General features: G+C 39.4%; 1 protein-coding gene across 4 annotated transcripts in view; it reads left to right on the top strand.

Moving 5' to 3' along the window:
* PRKN (parkin RBR E3 ubiquitin protein ligase) overlaps positions 1-19,981 on the top strand; it is a 1,237,035-nt gene that overhangs the window by 77,250 nt on the left and 1,139,804 nt on the right. For 3 of the 4 annotated variants that reach the window (XM_061428495.1, XM_061428496.1, XM_061428498.1), the window contains exon 2: positions 3,280-3,413. The exons of the other annotated variant lie outside the window; for it this stretch is intronic. In XM_061428495.1, coding sequence (XP_061284479.1) covers positions 3,407-3,413 — 7 coding nt within the window. In that variant the 5' untranslated portion in view covers positions 3,280-3,406. The remainder of the gene's footprint in view (positions 1-3,279; positions 3,414-19,981) is intronic. 4 annotated transcript variants of the gene reach the window in all.

Genomic DNA, 19,981 nt, shown 5'->3' with positions numbered 1-19,981 from the left:
GAAACAGTAGACGTGATGCTGAATATGGAGGGCATGTGAAGGAGAGGTTCATAGATGACACTCAACCTTTTAGCTTAAGTAACGGGATGTAAAATGAGGTTATGAAAAAAAAAAAGAGGTTATGAGTTAATTCACTGGAATCTGAATTTCTGGGGGAAGATCAGGTCACAGTTCATGAGTGAGTGAGTGAGTGAATGAACTCTTTTCGACCCCATGGACTGTAGCCTACCAGGCTTCTCAGTACATGGGATTTTCCAGGCAAGAGTACTAGAGTGGGTTGCCGTTTCCTCCTCCAGGGGATCTTCCTGACCCAGGGATTGAACCTGGGTCTCCTGCATTGCAGGCAGATGCTTTACTGGTTGAGCCACCTGGGAAGCCTTCACAGGTCATAAATAACCAATATTTTTCATCTTGTCTGCCAGCTTCATTTCATCGGTAGTCACTGCCTAGGGTCTTAGATAAAAATCTTAAAGTTCATAGGCTCTTTCATGATCAACTAATTTGAAAAAATACTGAGAATGAATTGTGCTTGTCTATATCCTAATTCCGTTCTTGTTTACTCTTTAGTTAACTCTGACATTCATAGCTGAAAAATTGCCAATAGGTTAAAGTTTATACAGTAGCTATTGCTGGTGAATCCTAACTGTGTTCTAGGTATTATTCTGAGGGTACAGTCTACTTTATATTTTTTAAGCTTGAGTGTAGATTAGCATTTAGAATGATATAAGTTGATGCTGAACTCTCTCCTGTTCCAGAAGAATTTATATTAATTGAGCCTAACATGCTTTTTAATAATGGGATTTTTTTTATCTATAAGGTGAATTCCTGGTATATATGGACCTTGAGGAGTACACTGTGTCATGCCACTAATATTGTAAATTACTATTAGTGAATAAATAAAAGTCAGTTTACATTTCACTCAGTGTAGTTATCTCTCATTTATGAGTGTATGTGTGTTTGTAATTACTGGTTTGCAGCTCATAAGCTTTGAGGAGGAAATGCCATATGGGATTACAACTTAATGATGACCCAAGTCTGCCTCTCATTTCCTTTGTATCTATCTCAAAGCACAAAAGACCTCCCGAGTAATTGAATCTATCCTTTTTGTGATTGAATTCCAAAGGGGCTTGTTGTAATTCCTTTATATATATATGTATTTTTTTTTCTTTTTCTGTTATAACGATAATATTAAAACAATTTTCTCAATGCTGTAACTACTAAACTTTCTTTAGGAGTAAATTCCATGTAAACATTCATAAAAGCTAAGGGACAATATGCTTTGCTTTACTTGCTAATTGGGGCTTCCATGGTGGCTCAGATGGTAAAGCATCTGCCTGCAATTTGGAAGACCCAGGTTCAATCCCTGGGTTGGGAAGATCCCCTGGAGAAGGAAATGGCAACCCACTCCAGTACTCTTGCCTGAAAAATTCCATGGACAGAGGAGCCTGGTGGACTACAGTCCATGGGGTTGCCAAGAGTCGGACACGACTGAGCGACTTCAATTTCTGTCTTTATTTGCTAATTAGTATTAATTTGTGTATTCTTTTTCTTTGTAAATACTCAAAGAAGATATGACTATGTCTGTATGCCTTAATATATAAGCTATTCAGTAAAGTTTCAGGAGGCAAAAAAGTCCCTACTGTTTCCTTTTTAAATGTTGGAATGCACTGCAGGAGACTCAGGTTTGATCCCTGGGTTGGGAAGATCCCCTGGAGAAAGGAATGGCTACCCACTCCTGTACTCCTACACACGCCTGGGAAGTCCCATGGACAGTCTGATGAGCTACAGTCCCTGGGGTGGCAAGAGTCCGATACAACTTAGTGACTAAACCACTACCACCATCACCACATTACAACCATTAAATAAAAATTTTCTAAGGAAATTTTTCAGTTCAGTTCAGTCGCTCAGTTGTGTCCGACTCTTTGCGACCCCATGAATCACAGCACACCAGGCCTCCCAGTCCATCACCAACTCCGGGAGTTCACTCAGACTCACGTCCATCAAGTCAGTGATGCCATCCAGCCATCTCATCCTCTGTCGTCCCCTTCTCCTCCTGCCCCCAATCCCTCCCAGCATCGGAGTCTTTTCCAATGAGTCAACTCTTTGCATGAGATGGCCAAAGTACTGGAGTTTCAGCTTTAGCATCATTCCTTCCAAAGAAATCCCAGGGCTGATCTCCTTCAGAATGGACTGGTTGGATCTCCTTGCAGTCCAAGGGACTCTCAAGAGTTTTCTCCAACACCACAGTTCAAAAGCATCAATTCTTCGGTGCTCAGCTTTCTTCACAGTCCAATTCTCACATCCTTACATGACCACTGGAAAAACCATAGCCTTGACTAGACGGACCTTTGTTGGCAAAGTAATGTCTCTGCTTTTGAATATGCTATCTAGGTTGGTCATAACTTTTCTTCCAAGGAGTAAGCATCTTTTAATTTTTAAATATCCATAAGTTTCTGAAGTGAGTTTCTGTTTATTAAGGAAATTTTTAAATATCCATAAATTAATACAACTTTGATTGTACTTTTTTAGCCAAATGGACGTCAGATAGTATTCATTCAATAAAAATGAGATCAATTATTTAAGGCCTAACAACTTTGCTTTAGGTAAGAAGGCCAAAATCATTTATATAATAATAACTTCTTTATCTTTTTATTATTTTTGAAACATTTTCTGTGAAATTTTAAAAAATCATCTTTTAAATTTACTTCAATAAAAGATCAATAGCATTTTAATTAGTTAAATTGATTTTGTAATAATTATACAGAATTGGTTAGAAAATCATGTTTGGATTTATTAAAAGACTAGAACATTCTTTTAGTATGGAAGAATGTGAGTTTCTGTTTATTAAGGAAAATAATGTGAGTTTCTCTTTATTAAGAAAATTGGTTTTCTCTTTAATGAATCAGATTTGAAAGGAAATTTTGAAGGGTAAATAACAATTAGAACATTTTGCAGAATGATCTCTTATTGTCCTGATTTGCAGGAAAAGGCCAATTCTAACTCCATGTTGGATCTATTTCTTTGATTTTAACCTTTGCTTGTCTTTGCTTCTGTTGTTATAAGCATACATAATGACCTGCCTGGGGGAACCCTGCCCCTCTGCCTTTGATCAGTTTACAGGAAAATAATCTGACTCTACCCACCTGTGAAAGGTTACAAGAAAGAAGAGATTAACAGATCCCCTCCCCTCCTGGAGGTTGGCCTTTCCAGGAGAGATTTACAAGATTGTGGCCTTATAATTTACTCCCTCAACTCCTCCCCTTCTCTGTTTTACACTAGAACCTGACATCCTGACCTCAACAAAGTTGTTTTGAGACTTTCCTCTGCCGTCCTCTTGAGTCTGAATACAGTCTCATTGTTTGCCTGAACAACTGGTCTCGGAGGGAGCTTGGACTCGCTGACAACGATGAAAGGTAAATCAGCCCTGCTTTGTTGTTGTTATTGCTCAGTCTCCAGTGTTGTCCGACTCTGTGACCCCAGGGCCTGCAGCATGCCAGGGTTCCCTGTCCTTCACCATCTCTCGGAGTCTGCTCAAACTCATGTCCGCTGAGTCGGTGATGCCAGTAATAGCAGTTAATTGTGTGTGTAGGGCGAGGAAGCTCTGGACTTTCCTGCCTGCGGGGAAAAGGCACTGGGACTCAGATCTTCCCTCTCCTTAGATCTCTTGCTCCCCTCCACCCTAGCTACTATCTCTGCCGTATGGAAGGAACTATACACAGCTTGGCATCATTTAGGACTTTGCATTCCGAAAGGATTGTCACACCTGAGCTGTCCTTACAATTCAGCAACCTCATCCATCATTTCTCAGAATTAGAATATCATTTTCATAGTAGATCGCCTTGGCTCACGCTTGTATTGAGAGGATCCCAAGAAAATGGAGTAAGACCATGGGGCCCTGCAATAAGCCAGTAGAAAAGAAGACGGGAGAGAAAGGAGGGTTTTTCTTACTTTTGAGGTCATACTCAGAGGTATTTATACTTTTTGCAGATAGCTAGTGTGCATGGCACAGTATTCAATCTGAGGTTTTAGCCGAGGATAAAGATTTATCAAGGGCTTCCCCACTGGCTCAGGGGTAAAGAACCCCCCTACCAATTTAAGAGATGTGGGCTCGACTGACCTCTGAGTCAGGAAGATCCCCTGGAGAAGGGAATGAAAACCCATTCCAGTATTCTTGCCTGGGAAATCCCATGGACGGAGGAGCCGGGCAAACTGCAGTCCATGGGGTCGCAAAGGGTCAGACAGGACTCTCTTAGAGACAAAACAGCAACAGCAAAGAGTTGTCAAACCTGCTTCAAAAATGCTATCACGTGTTTACAGCTGTTTTGGCTTAGGTCACGATGCTTCAGATAAAGCGTCCTCCCCGTTGTTTCCTGGCAGCCGTTCCCAGCCAGGCTGGACAACTGGCAGCTTTCTTCTTGAGCCAGCCTCCACTTTAGTGTGTGTTGGTGTGGAATTTGGTTTCATGAATGTAGACATTTGAAACGTGAATCCAGAGTAACTTCTAGCAATATTAAAAATGATAAATGGCGGATTGAGTCAGCCATGCACGCCTGTGCTCACAATTGTTATAAGCATGGCTGTAATTTCATTATTACTGTTGCATTTAATAAAATTATCTCCTTCCAGGGCCAAATGGTCAAGGAGAATATAAAGACTTATAAGCAAAACTGTCCCCACCCTTGCTTATTTTGGTGATCTATTTTTTAAAAAAATAGTTATTTATTTTTGGCTGCCCTGGGGTCTCTGTTGCTGCCTTCGGGCTTTCTCTAATTGCGGAGGGCGTTGGCTGCTCTTCATTGCGGAGTGCGGGCTTCTCACTGCTGTGGCTTCCTTTGTGGGGCGCAGGCTTTTTCTAGGGCGTATGGGCTTCAGTAGTTGTTCCTCCGTGGCTCTAGAGCTCAGGCTCAGTTGTGGCACACGGGCTTAGCCGCTTCGCGACAGGTGGGACCCTCCCAGACTGGGGATCGAGCTGGTTTCCCTCACATTGCAAGGCGGACTGTTAACCACTGGACCACCGGGAAGACTGCCGATCTATTTTCATATACTCTTTATTGAATGTCTGTCATGTCACAACTCTTTTCATACATAATTTACAGATTCTCATTAGTTCTCATTAATATATAGATTTCTAAATGGCATAATTAAGACTCATAAAAGTTGAATGCTTTGTATAATATGTAATTGATCTAGGCATAACTGGAATATGAACCCACTGGTACCGTGAATCTGAGATCCTTGTAGGTCTGTGACTCAACCTTGATTAATTATATACTTCTTTGGCTCTCTGTACTTAACCAAATACATTGTCCTTTGGGGTAGATGGGCCCAAAGTTTACTAAAGGTTAAGGAGATCTGTATCAGGCTGAGTTGTCCAGAATATTTATGGTTTAGGCATGCTGTCCTGGCATAATTATTACTTGTGCCCCATTTCACCTTTAAAGTGTCCTGGATTGTGTGATAAATCGCATGGTCACTTTACCTAAAAATTTAACTTCTCGTCTCAGTACAATTAAAGTATGAGCTCTGTGGACATAGAGACTTTTGTCAGTTCTATTATTATATCACCATCACCTGGAAGAGTTGTTGTTCTTTAGTTGCTAAGTCATGTCCAACTCTTGTGACACTATAGGCTGTAGCCCGCCAGGCTCCTCTGTCCACGGGATTTCCCAGGCAAGAATAATGGAGTAGGTTGGCATTTCCTTCTCCAGGGGATCTTCCTCAACCCAGAGATCAAACCCAGGTCTCCCACTTTGGCAGGCAGATTCTTTACCACTGAGCCACCTGGGAATCCAATCACCTAGAACACTATCTGACACATCAGTTCAGTTCAGTCCTCAGTCGTGTCCGACCCTTTGCGACCCCATGAATCGCAGCACGACAGGCCTCCCTGTCCATCACCAACTCCCGGAGTTCACTCAGACTCACGTCCATCGAGTCAGTGATGCCATCCAGCCATCTCATCCTCTGTTGTCCCCTTCTCCTCCTACCCCAATCCCTCCCAGCATCAGAGTCTTTTCCAATGAGTCAGCTCTTCGCATGAGGTGGCCAAAATTCTGGAGTTTCAGCTTCAGCATCATTCCTTCCAAAGAAATCCCAGGGCTGATCTCCTTCAGAATGGACTGGTTGGATCTCCTTGCAGTCCAAGGGACTCTCAAGAGTCTTCTCCAACACCACAGTTCAAAAGCATCAATTCTTTGGTGCGCAGGTTTCTTCACAGTCCAACTCTCACAGCCATACATGACCACTGGAAAAACCATAGCCTTGGCTAGACGGACCTTTCTTGGCAAAGAAATGTCTCTGACACATAAATGCCCTCAATAAATATGTGTTGAATATTGTGTTGACAGAGATTTGATATGTGTATCAGTTGGGGTTCCAGAGAAACAGAACCAAGGTTAGATAGATATAATAAGAGAGCTGTAGTAAGATTTATTTTAAAGAATTGGCTCACATGGCTACGAGGCCTGGCAAGTATGACATTTTTAGGGCAGGCCAGCAGGCTGGAAACTCAGGCAGGAATTTTATGTGACAGAATTAAGGCAGAATTCCTTTCCCAGTTAATCTCAGGTTTTTTGCTCTTTGACTGTAGGAAGTCCATCTACATTGTAGAGGATAGTTCCTTTACTTAAAGTCAGCTGATTGCAGATGTTAATCACAACTACAAAGTCATCTTCACAGCTGCATCTAGATGAATGTTTGATCAAACAACTGGCCACCACCGCCTAGCCAAGTCAACAGATAAAAGTGTGTTTGTACATTCTCATATCTACATTGTGAGCCAAGCCAAGAGATAACTGCTTATTGGTAAAAAGGAGCTTCCTCACACAGTAGTAATATGATTTTTTAGAGAAAAAGATAACCAAGACTTTAATTTCCTCAGAAGAGTTGCATAATGAAAGAATTCTTGTAAATACAGGGAGACTGACTGTTGGAATCTCATGTAGCATAATGTAAAATCTCAGGGCAGAGAATATATGTTATGAAAATGTGGTACAAAGTATGTTCTTAGGCAGAGCATTTTGAAGCTTTTAGGAGAAAGCTGTCTTGATATTGCGAAGTAGGCACATGTGGTGTTTGATGTTCTAGTCTTGAGTTACGCAGTGGTGTCAGTTTCTATCTATAGTCTCCTTACTTGTAGCCTCAAATAGTTCTTAATTTTAGGATAGACATGCTGTGACCTTTCTGAAAATAGTTGGGGGATGGTGTATAGGGGAGTATTTGGGACACTTTCTAGTGATCAACACATTTTGCTCCATAGACAATTATTTTGCGCTACAGTTGCAGAAAGTGAAAGTCACTCAGTTGTGTCTGACTCTTTGCGACCCCATGGACTATACAGTCCATGGAATTCTCCAGGCCAGAGTACTGGAGTGGGTAGCCTTTCCCTTCTCCAGGGGATCTTTCCAACCCAGGGATCAAACCCGGGTGTCCCGCGTTGCAGGTGGATTCTTCACCAGCCGAGTCGCGAGGGTAGCAGAGGGCTGACTTGAATCCCTAGAACTGGGAACTCTTAACATGGTGTTCTGTAACAGGAACTGAGAGCATTTCTCCATACTATTTGTTGCAACAGAGGAGTGATGACATGGATGTGAGGGGACATAGGCAAGAAAAGTAATCGAAGGCATTGAAAATTGTGAGACTGTGATTACACTGAGCATAGAAGCAAGTTTTCTATTTCTTAGGTGAGCAGCAAGAAGGCCTGCTGACCTCTGGCACACCTTAGTGAGCTGTACAACAAAAAGTGAATGTAAGATGTTAGCTTAATGCTTGCTCAAAGGTCTGAGCATTTTTGTTTGTTTGAGCTATATTCACAAGTAAAGAATTCAACCAACTTCTGTATATTATCAGTAATTCGACTTTGAAACCAAACTTACTACATCTCATTCAGATTTCTGTATTTGAGATTTTTAAGACAGACTGCTAAAACCAATTTATATTAATAGTCTAGCTGCTCATGTGTTTGAATACAGACTTGTAATATTAAGTAATCAAATTAAATTACCTGATAAAATGAGTGTTAGAATTTCTTGAGTCTGCAATTATCCTCTGTGACATTTGGCTCCATAATAAGCTTTTACTCAAAAACTGGACTCTATATTCTCCTTGGTTTATTTTCATAAATTTAGTTAGCAAAATACTTCCTTTGAGATAAATATATTTGGATGAATGTATAAAAATTATTCTAGACGGAATGAGAAGAAATTGCTAATAGTGTTAACCCTTGAAGACACTGCCCAGAGGGGTGGGGGAATAAGTTTGACTTTTTATTTTATAACTTTCTATACTACTTTAGTTTCCTAATCAGTTTTGTTTTACTTGTGTACTTTCTGTTCTTGACCGTTTTTTTCTTGTAGCTCTTTATTTTTTAGGAACTTATTTATTTCACATATTTGGTATCTTCATTTTGCCTAGGAAAACTGGGATCTGCTTTAGAAAGTTTATGAACAATTGCTCTGGAAATAACAAGACTGGTTCTTTTGTGTATGTGTGTGAGAATCTTTTGATGAGACACTTAGGAGTGAGATTGATGTAATGTCTTAATCATATCTGACTGGTTACTTACTCCTTTATTATGAATGCTTTTTAAAAAAATCAATCACAATTTAGTTTCCAAAAGACAACAACTATGACATCAAAAAAATCCTAGGTATCAAAGAAATAATTGAAGACCACCTGACTCAGTCTCTTTTTTATTCTGTAAAAGAGAACACTAAAAAAGAAGAGCTGTAATAGATCTCTTGTATTGCTGCTCTCAGCTGTCTTCTGTAAGGCAGGGAGGGTGCTCAGGTGCATAACTGAGCTGACTATTTGGAGATGCACAAAAATCAATTATAGGGAGTTCCCTGTTGGTCCAGTGGTTAAGAATCTGTGCTTGCAATGCAGTGGCTGTGGGTTCATTTCCTGGTCAGGGAACTAAGCACCATGCAGCCAAAAGGCAAAAAACAAAAAACAAGTACGAAGTCAATTATAGCATTGGAGATTTCATCTTTTGGATTTCCAGTTAGGTGCTTCCTCCTCCAGCCTTTTCCATGAATGAGATAATAACGACTTGTCTTTCTTTCTTTTTTTGTTCCTTCTTTCCTTTCCTCTCGTCATCCTCCCCTTCCCTCCCTTCCTTCCTCCTTTCCTTGATAATTCATGTGATTTGTAGTAAGAATCATAACAATTAGGGAGGTAAAAAGGGCCACAGACAGTCATGATATTAGAATAACTGTCAGTATGCAGTGGAATAGTGGGCAATAAAGTAGTAAACAAGAAAGCAGTTCCATCATGACGATATGTATATTGTAATGTGATCCAATGAGTGTTGGCTTTCCAGTGTTGGAACCAATTTGATCTTTGGTTCCTCTGCCTTTTCTAAAACCAGCTTGTACATCTAAAGTTTTTGGTTCATGTACTACTGAAGTCTAGCTTGAAGGATTTTGTGCATAACCTTGCTAGCATGTGAAATGAGTTCAGTTGTAAGGTAGTTTGAACATCTTTGGCATTGCTCTTCTTTGGGATTGGAATGAAAACTTACCTTTTCCAGTCCTGTGGCCACTGCTGAATTTTCCAAATTTGCTGACATGTTGAGTGCGGTGTTTTAACAGCATCATCTTTTGGGATTTGAAATAGCTCAGCTGGAGTTTCATCACCTATACTAGCTTTGTTCATACTAATGCTTCCTAAGGCCCACTTGACTTCACACTCCAGGATGTCTGGCACTAGGTGAGTGACCATACCACTGTGATTATCTGAGTCATTAAGACCTTTTTTGTATAGTTCTTCAGTGTATTCTTGCCTCCTCTTTATCTCTGCTGCCTCTGTTAGGTCCTTACCTTTTCTGTCCTTTATCATGCCCATTCTTGCATGAAATGTTTCCTTGATATTTCCAATTTTCTTGAAGAGATCTCTGGTCTTTCCCATTCTGTTGTTTTCCTCTATTTCTTTGGATTGTTCATTGAAGAAGGCCTTCTTATCTCCGCTGTATTCTCTGACACTCTGCATTCTGTTGGGTATATCAGTTGGTTATATTCAGTAGGTAAGATAGTATACTAAAACAATTAATGCGAAAGATATTTAAATTAAAAAAAATTTTTTTGACTCTTAATTTATGAATAAAAATAAACGAGTGTGTTCCTTTTTGGCACTTTTGGAAGGTAGAAAAGAGAGGAATGTGGCCACAGAAAACTGTGTGCTGTATGTTGTAAGCTTTGCTGACCTGCTAAAATGCTGTGTATGATAGATGCCCTCACTACCTCCCATCCTTCTCTATGAAGTAGAAGCTATTAAATTTGCTAAAAGTCATAACTAATAATTTTTATCCGTAGAGGCAATAATGACAAAGGAACACAGCTGCATGAGTTCTTTGGCTTATCAAGAGAAAAATGAGACCAGTGTTTCCCTAAAGGACTAGTTAACTCCCAGCATAGGAGGGTGGATGAAGGAGTGAGTATGCCAGTTAGAGAGACTGGCTGGGGGAATGGGATTTTCCCTGCCTTGCCTTGCAGTATCTGAATCTGATAAGAAATAATGGGATGTATTAAATTTTTAGTAAAATTTGCTCAGTTTTGATAGGATTTATTTACAAGAGAGAATAAGGAAATGGAAGTATTCCATAAAAACTTTACCACCAAGCATTGCACAAATACAAAGGTGTAAATTAACTCACTCTCTTAAAATGATAAATTGGTCTTAGATGAACTAAGAATGGTAAAAGGTTCTTCTTTACCTGCTGAGTAATTTGCCCATGTGGTAGGGATTTTGTATCTCAAGAATAATTTTCTCAGCTTTGTGTTGATCTCATCATGTCTTTGATTGTTTACAAAGACAAAATAAAACAAATGCATGCAAACAACAGCAAAGATTGATAACCAGTGATTCCTCCCTTGTGAAGAACCAAAGTTTCCATATACTCCTGTGCCTTCTTTTTTTTTTTATCTTGATAAATAACCAAGCATTGTTTTTCATACTCCCATGCGTCTATCTTAATTAACCAAGAAAAGCTTTTTTGCCAATTCTTGATTTGGCCTTCCTTAGATTTGGTGTGAAATTTAGAAAAAAAATTTTTTTCTTTTATGCTGAAAACTGTCTTTGCATTTTTCCAGAGGACCTCTGGACAATCAGAAAGATTATTCTTTCATTTTGTAAGTAGAAAGATAGGAAGAAAATATGAGGTTTGTTTGGTGGTTCTATGTTTCTTAATTAACTCAAGCTGTCATAAGAGCTGCATAGGTTAAGTTGTCAATATGAAAAGATGGTCAACCTTCAATAGGTTAAGATTGTAGAAGCAAAATATTATTTACTTATATACATATTTTATAGATAGTACACATTTTGCAAAGGCCCTGGATATTTGTCAGTGTCCCTGGTATATTTTTAACTCACAGAGGAAATGATTATGAAATAGTTATGTGTTCTATCCCACGTGTTAATTTTACTCTTGTTCGTTGTGATATTATTGGTTACTATAATAAGTTAACGACAGTAATGAGTCTCATTATCAAACAGTTGTTCTTTCTAGTGCTTGCTTGATGGCTCTGCTATAAGCTATAGGTTAGAATTTGTACTTTCAACAAGGAAGAGTCTCAGAATCTATGGGAGGAACGGTACCGCACGGTGGGCTACTTCACTTCAGTGGACAAGTTTGAGAGCAGGCTTCCAAGCGGGCACTGTTAGAAATGCTCAGACTAGACCAGGGCCAGAGGCAGGGCTTCTGGGTCTTCCTTCAGTCCAGCAGCAGATGAAATGATATCCGGTGGAGTGAGACTTAATCACCAAGGACTGAATGAACTGATGAGAGAAATTTATTTGGACATTGTTGGTACTGTTTGAATGGTGTATTCTTCATGGTTCTGTGAGGAAGCCCTTTCTCTTTCTTGAGATGTCTTTAAGTTTCAGTGTAATAGACTTTAGTGTGGTAAACTGAAGTGTTTTAATGGTATCTGATTTTTACTTGTCCCGTAGGATTCAGAAATGACAATTTTACTGATATTTGTTACTTGGCAATCTAATTATTCGTGAATAGATTCGTAAGAATCTTGCCCTCTTTTTACCAGAATGTAGTTGGAAAAATCAATTGTGCAACTAATACAACTTTTGAGAGTGATTGTCATTGAATCAGGTATGAATCACTCACTATTAGAGAGAGGTACTCCCTTGGAAGCCTGTATGAAGACCAATGTGGTTTAATGCCTACAGAGTCCTCCCAAGAACCTTGGCGTAGAAACTGGCTTACATGGTGCCAGCCTCATAACTTGTGTGGTCCCCTGCCAGATCAGAGAGCTGAGAAAATTTTGGAATCCAAGAAGAGAAGAATACACCCAGATGCATAGACCAAGGTGAAATCTGTTGGGGAAAGTCTCTTGGACTTGGTCTTCTAGACTCACAATAAAAACATAATTGAGGATTTAAGAATCTAATCCTGTAAGAGACACTAAACAAAAAGTGCAGAGAAAAGTTAATTCTCAATCCTTCATAGTTACTCAGTACTGTAAGGCCCCAAATTTGCAGAGTAAACTCAAGAAGACTCGTATTTTTAATCAGGACCCTCGCTGCATTGCATCTCTGAATAATTAGGTTAAACCTAATGAGGCTAGACTTTCTGTTTAAAGAACAATCTGTGGGGATTATTTATGATCAAGGGGTAAGAATATCAGAACAATCTTTTGAAGAATAGAAATGGGCAGGCACTGCTGGGCGTTCCTTCAGTTCAGTGTAGGCTTTGTCCTTTGATTTTCTGTTTTCTGACCTGTTTCATAACTGTAGGGGAAGAGGTCAATATATAGATTATGATATGGTAGAGATGCAGGTACTTCCTGCCTGGTGGAAAAGATGATTTAAAAATGTATCATTTATTGCACCATTGGACATTAACTCATTTTGTAACAATTAGAGCAATCGTAGCACTACTTTTTAAAATTGATTGTAAGCACCTTGCTCTTCAAGTTCCCATTTTAACTGATTTTAACATCTGTTTTCCTCATTAATTACTGAGTATATAAAATTTTTGACATGTGTTTATTTGACATTTACATGTAAGTCACAGTTTTACCTTTTCAACAATTGTTCTTTACTAGGCCTGAGCAACTGGGGAATGGTGGTGCCATTTCCCCAAGTAGAGCATTCTAAGGAATAAACAGGTTGGGATAAGCATGAGATTATGGAAAATATAAAATACACTGTTTTAGAATATTTAATGCAAAACAGGTCTTTGTTTCCTTGAGAATGTTTATAGTGGTGTGAAGCAAGATGACCTCGAGGCAGACGGGCAGGCCTGACCTAGTTAGCGGCAGAACCACAGAGGTGTGGAGAGAGGTGTGTGCGTGGTGGGGCGTCTATAGATGTAGACAATCTGTCGCCTTTCCTGTTTCCTTAATAAAAAATTTTCTTCAGTTGGTCTAAACAGTTTTTTTTTTTTTTTAGTCTAGCCTATCTGTTCTTGTGCGTTCTCAGTCTCTCAGTTGTGTCCAATTCTTTGTGACCCCGTGGATTATTGTCCGCCAGGCTTCTCTGTCCTTGGGATTTCCCAGTCAAGATCACTGGAGTGGCTTGCCATTTCCTACCCCAGGAGATCATCTCCACCCAGGGACTGACACTGAGTCTCCTGTCTCCTGCACTGGCGGGACGATTGTTTACCACGTGTCATCCATCTATACTAACATATTAAATCCTGAAAGAGTTGTTTGAAAGCTTTTCATTCATTCTGTGCCTCAAAGAGTTGAACAGTAGTAACAACCATTTTGGGATATTGTTGTTTTACTTTTATTGTTAGGCATAAAGGAAAATAAATAATGTGGAATTCTTTACAGAGGGAAATACAGTGTGTACTGAAACAAATTACAAGTTGAGAAGGAAATTCACATTTCAGCAATTCAGAATTTGTCTTTTTTTTTTTAGCTGATCATGAATGAAACTGAAAGAGACTATGAAAGAATCTGAAAACATCATCTGCACTGATTGTATTGTAGCACTTGGAGTTGTTAGAGATGCTTTCTTCAAGCAGTTTTAGTCTTGTCATCCATTGGCTTGAAAATCCAGTTTTGTGCAGAAAAATATTGCGCAAATTAGAAATTAATGCATAAAAATTAATACTGATGAAGTAAATTTAAGAACAAGTGACATAAGTTAGTGACTTTTAAGGAAACTAAATGAAGAAAAACGTGTTTCTCATTAACCTAACAAATGACCCAAATTTACAAGGATTTGCTAACATTTTAAGTTAAGGTACTGTTTCACTATTTAATTTTATAAATAATAGGTAGTTTCTAGGGAAGGAGAGAATACAGAAGTCAAATATGAAATTGTAGTTTTTCATTTCTTCCTAATTTCAAGCTAGAGATTCTGTGTGAATTGAATTAACTTCTCTGGGACTCACATTAAGGCTAAGTAGAGGTGAAAGCTTAAGAGTTGGTCCAGTCCTGACGGGAAACCTGTTTGTCCAGCTTCCACTCACTTCTGTCCACTTTGCTCAGGGGTTCTTATCATAAGCCTCTTCTGGGTGTTAGAATTCTTGAGTTATGAGGGATGTCTGGCCCCATTTGAAGTGTATGTGTGTGTGTGCATCTGTGTTTATTGCAGATTTGATGCCCTGGGATCTCAGTCTAACCGTCTGTGTCTCTAGCCACATTTTGCTTCTCCACGTCTTCTCTTCTCATTGATGTTTGCACTACACGCGTCCTATGTCACTGTTTACACAGTCAAGGTCTCTTGAGAAGCTTCAGAGACAGTTAGGATCTGCACGTGTTTGCCCAATAAATCCCATAAGATGCCTTGAACAGGCAGTGTGTTACCTTTAATGATCTCTTTATCACCCTTGAACAGTTACCTTGTTGGTAAAATAGAGGTTTGAAACCTTCTTTGTTGGTTGGTTTTCTACATTGCTCCACAACAGAGGGAGAGAGCTCAACAATTTCAAAGCCATAATTTAGCCAAAGATGTGTTGCTCTTCTTATGTATTTGTGTTGAGTATTTATTTCATGTCAGATTAGTAGAATAAATTTATGTGGCTGAGATTTTTTTTTTTTTCTGGTGACTTGTTTCCACAGGAGATTAAAAAAAAAGATGTACTGTCCAATAGTAGGAGCATATGAAAATTATAGTAATTTAACATTAACTTTTTTTGTGAGCAAATTGTATGGGTATTTAAGTAATATGGAACTGTTACTGAGATTTAGAAAGTGTCAAATAATTGACTTTTATTATAATTTCCACTGTGTTTCAGGCACAGCACTGTGAGTACTGAAGTATTTAGTTCTTAATGGAATGCCTTGTACCCAGGATGCCTTGTAGCTTGTTATTTGTTCGTTTGGGAGTCAGATTTTTCTGTGAACATCCCTGATGCCTTTCTGATTTAGAGCTGATATTGCTACTAACTGAGTGAACATAAGGAATTGAGATTGATAGAGTAGGTCTGAAGAGTAGGTCATATTTCATGAATTTCAGCTAGACGCATCATACGAAATGGATCAGGTCCCCAGTCCCTGAAATCTGAAATTAGTCATGTGCTTGAGGTATTTACATGTACAAGGTAACAGATCCTCTGGTGTAAAACAATCAGTGGAATCATCAGAGACGATTAAGTATCATCAATTTGTTTTCCTTTGAACTTTATGTGATTATCACTGAGAATCAGCAAACTCTTAAATCATAATGACGGTTTGAAAAATCTGTCAGCCAAATTAAGAAATAAAATTCCTTGGAAGAGCAATGCAAATTAAGAGTTATTTAAATAAAGATTTAATAACAAGGTGAGGTAATGTGACAAAGCTCTACTATTATAGAACATTTGAGATGTAGGGTAAGAAAAGCATCATTAACAGATAATGGTCTCACGCACAGTCAAGCAAACTCAAGTCTGATGCTTTTGAGCCATCACTCATAATCATATTGATGACTTTACCCTAAAAGTCAAGTCCTTCTGTGGCACTGACTTGATTTTTATGAATGGTCAAACATCAAGAAAGAGAAGGAGGCGGGGTATGAGGGGGAGAAAGAGAGTGATAGAGATGGAATTGAATTATTATTATTACTGAATTATATATTTGGTAAATTGGATACATGGCTCAGAGTGCAGTTGACTGCCCTTCCCAAGACCCAAGGTTGTGTCTTTCCCATATTAAAAACATGTCTGAGGCTACTCTGTTAACTGCTGTGTGTGAAACTTGGCTCTTGTGAGCACACAGGACTGGCTTGCATGAAAGGGAGAAATCAAGGTAAACTATAGAAGATGCTTTGTTCTTTGATAGATGCAAAATAGTTAAGGGAATAGTACAGTATTTCAATTTAAAAATATCATAGAATTATAGAAGCTGAAAGGAATAGAAAACTTCAGTATTACAAATGAGGCAGTTGGAATCTAGGAGGATTTATTTATTTATTTTTGTTGTTGTTATTAGCTTTTATTTATTTTTTTAAAATTTTTATTTTATTTTTAAACTTTACATAATTGTATTAGTTTTGCCAAATATCAAAATGAATCCATCACAGGTATACATGTGCTCCCCATCCTGAACCCTCCTCCCACCTCCCTCCCCATACCATCCCTCTGGGTCATCCCAGTGCACTAGGCCCAAGCATCCAGTATCGTGCATTGAACCTGGACTGGCATCTCGTTTCATACATGATATTTTACATGTTTCAATGCCATTCTCCCAAATCTTCCCACCCTCTCCTTCTCCCACAGAGTCCATAAGACTGTTCCATACATCAGTGTCTCTTTTGCTGTCTCGTACACAGGGTTATTGTTATCATCTTTCTAAATTCCATATATATGCATTAGTATACTGTATTGGTGTTTTTCCTTCTGGCTTACTTCACTCTGTATAATAGGCTCCAGTTTCATCCACCTCATTAGAACTGATTCAAATGAATTCTTTTTAATGGCTGAGTAATACTCCATTGTGTATATGTACCACAGCTTTCTTATCCATTCATCTGCTGATGGACATCTAGGTTGCTTCTAGGAGGATTTATTTAATTGAATAAAGATTTGTCTGCCACTGTCGTGTCAGCCATTGGTGGCAATACAAGCTAAATAAGACACAAAATTTTGCCATAAGAGACGTGCTGTCTGGAAGGAGAGAGTCATGAGAGTGTACCTTTACAATTGCAAGTGATCCAGGCTGAAGTAGAAATTGCAGAGAGAAGACTTTCCAGAGGCCACGGTCTCAGCCCCCAGGATGTACCCCTGGCGTTCCGGCCTTAAGGAACAGCCAGAACCAAGGGTAAAAGCGGGAATGCACACCCGCTGTTCCAGGACTTGAAGGAAATTCAGGCTCCTCTGTGGTCTGTTTCTAAATGCTAGTTAGTTCTCTTGCCTCTGTGCCTTGTAACAGTTTCTTCATGCACAGAGTTCTCTTTATAACTATCTAGTTTCTCATAGAACATTTTCCACTTTTAATTATTTAGAAGCTATTTATTAATGTTTAGCAAACCATTGTTTATATGTCTCTCCTACTTAGGGTATTTGGGGCAATGATGAAAAGTGGTTTGCCATATTTATTCTCTTGTTTAGTTTGGCACAAGTGGTCTTCTTCCCTCTGTCACTTCATTCTGCCATCCCAGGAACATTCCAGGTGCAAGGGGGAGGGAGACCCTTATAGGGCTGCTGGCACTAGCAGTGGGGTTCTTTGGACACTGCATTCAGTGAGTGGGAGCCGAAACCAGGCAATCTGCAACCTCCAGTTCCATATGCATTCTTATGATTTCTGCAGTGAAAAATCAGCCAAATTGTATGAAGTTTTATAAATCTGGTTTTATTAACAATTGAACTTCTCTAGAAGCTAGAGTCTTAGGAGTTATGATCTTTATTTTCCCAAGGAGTAAAATGGATCCATTCACTTAAGAGTTTAGGTTTAGTCACTAACTCACGTCCGACTCTTGCGACCCCATGGTCTGTAGCCTGCCAAGGTTCCTCTGTCAATGGGATTTTCCAGGCAAGAATACTGGAGTGAGTTGCCATTTCCTTATCCATGGGCTATTCCCAATCTGGGGAACAAACCAGGGTTTCCATCATTGCAGGAAGACTCTTTACTGACTGAACCACCAGGGAAGCCCCCACTAAAGGGTTTAGTTAGTCTGATTTCAAACCATGAGACCATTGTAGTACTTACCTGGGTTGCCATAAGGAATAGCAGTGAAATGCTGAGAGATGGATATAAAAGACACATTCAAAGTTAATATGCACATAACATATAACTTAAGTATTGAAAGTTAATACTACTAATATTTTAAATAAAACAATCCTTCTCACATAGGATTGCACCTACCAAATCCTTTGAATGTTAGTTTTGCTTATGTTTTCCAGAAAAATTTCTGTAAAATATGTTCTATTATGGAGAAGTTAGCTTGATTATTTTTTTATTACATTCAGTTCAGTTCAGTTGCTCAGTCGTGTCTGACTCTTCGCAACCCCATGAATTGCAGCACACCACGCCTCCCTGTCTATCACCAACTCCCGGAGTCTATCCAAACCCACGTCCATGGAGTCAGTGATGCCATCCAGCCATCTCATCCTCTTTTGTCCCCTTCTCCTCCTGCCCCCAATCCCTCCCAGCATCAGGGTCTTTTCCAATGAGTCAACTCTTCGCATGAGGTGGCCAAAGTACTGGAGTTTCAGCTTCAACATCAGCCCTTCCATTGAACACCCAGGACTAATCTCCTTTAGGATGGACTGGTTGGATCTCCTTGCACTGCAAGGGACTTTCAAGAGTCTTCTCCACACCACAGTTCAAAAGCATCAATTCTTAGTCGCACAGGTTTCTTCACAGTCCAACTCTCACATCCATACATGACCACTGGAAAAACCATAGCCTTGATTAGACGGACCTTTGTTGGCAAAGTAATGTCTCTGCTTTTACATATTCTATCTAGGTTGGTCATAACCTTCCTTCCAAGGAGTAAGCATCTTTTAATTTAATGGCTGCAGTCACCATCTGCAGTGATTTTAGAGCCCCCCAAATTAAAGTCTGACACTGTTTCCACTGTTTCCCCATCTATTTGCCATGAAGTGATGGGATCAGATGCCATGATCTTCGTTTTCTGAATGTTGAGCTTTAAGCCAGCTTTTTCACTCTACTCCTTCACTTTGATCAAGAGGCTTTTTGTTCCTCTTCACTTTCTGCCATAAGGGTGGTGTCATCTGCATATCTGAGGTTATTGATATTTCTCCCGGCAATCTTGATCCCAGCTTGTGCATCTTCCAGCCCAGCATTTCTCATGATGTACTCTGCATAGAAGTTAAATAAGCAGGGTGACAATATACAGCCTTGACGTACTCCTTTTCCTATTTGGAACCAGTCTGTTGTTCCATGTCCAGTTCTAACTGTTGTTTCCTGACCTGCATACAGGTTTCTCAAAAGGCAGGTCAGGTGGTCTGGTATTCCCATCTCTGTCAGTATTTTCCACAGTTTATTGTGATCCACACAGTCAAAGGCTTTGACATAGTCAGTAAAGCAGAAATAGATGTTTTTCTGGAGCTCTCTTGCTTTTTTAATGATCTAGCAGATGTTGGCAATTTGATCTCTGGTTCCTCTGCCTTTTCTAAAACATTTATTACATTAGACTATTTTATTAGAGTATTTTCTTGTATTTTTTATATTATTATGAACAAACTGAATTTTTGTTTCAGTCACGGTTTTGTCTATCATTTCAATTTTTGTGTCTGTCTTATTTACACATTTCTCTTTCTTATTATAGTTACACAAAATCAATATCAATTCTTACAGTATCCTTTTAAAAGGGACGCCCACCCCCACCCCCACCCCCCGCCCCCCAGGCAGGTCACAGGGTTAACACTTCAGCTTCCTGTTGGAAGAGCTGGTTACTGTAGTATAAGGACAGTTGGTCTTCCATCTGTAAGTGATTGTTGACCGTTGTAATTTAATTTTGGCATTTAACTTATTTGTTGTTGTTCAGTTGCTAAGTTGTGAACAACTCTTTTCGACCCCGTGGAGTGCAGCACTCCAGGCGTCTCTGTCCTTCACTATTTCCCAGAGTTTGC

This window comes from Bos javanicus, chromosome 9 (assembly GCF_032452875.1).
Source record: "Bos javanicus breed banteng chromosome 9, ARS-OSU_banteng_1.0, whole genome shotgun sequence".
NCBI classification, from domain to species: Eukaryota; Metazoa; Chordata; class Mammalia; order Artiodactyla; family Bovidae; genus Bos; species Bos javanicus.
This window is presented reverse-complemented; position numbering and strand designations above follow the sequence as displayed.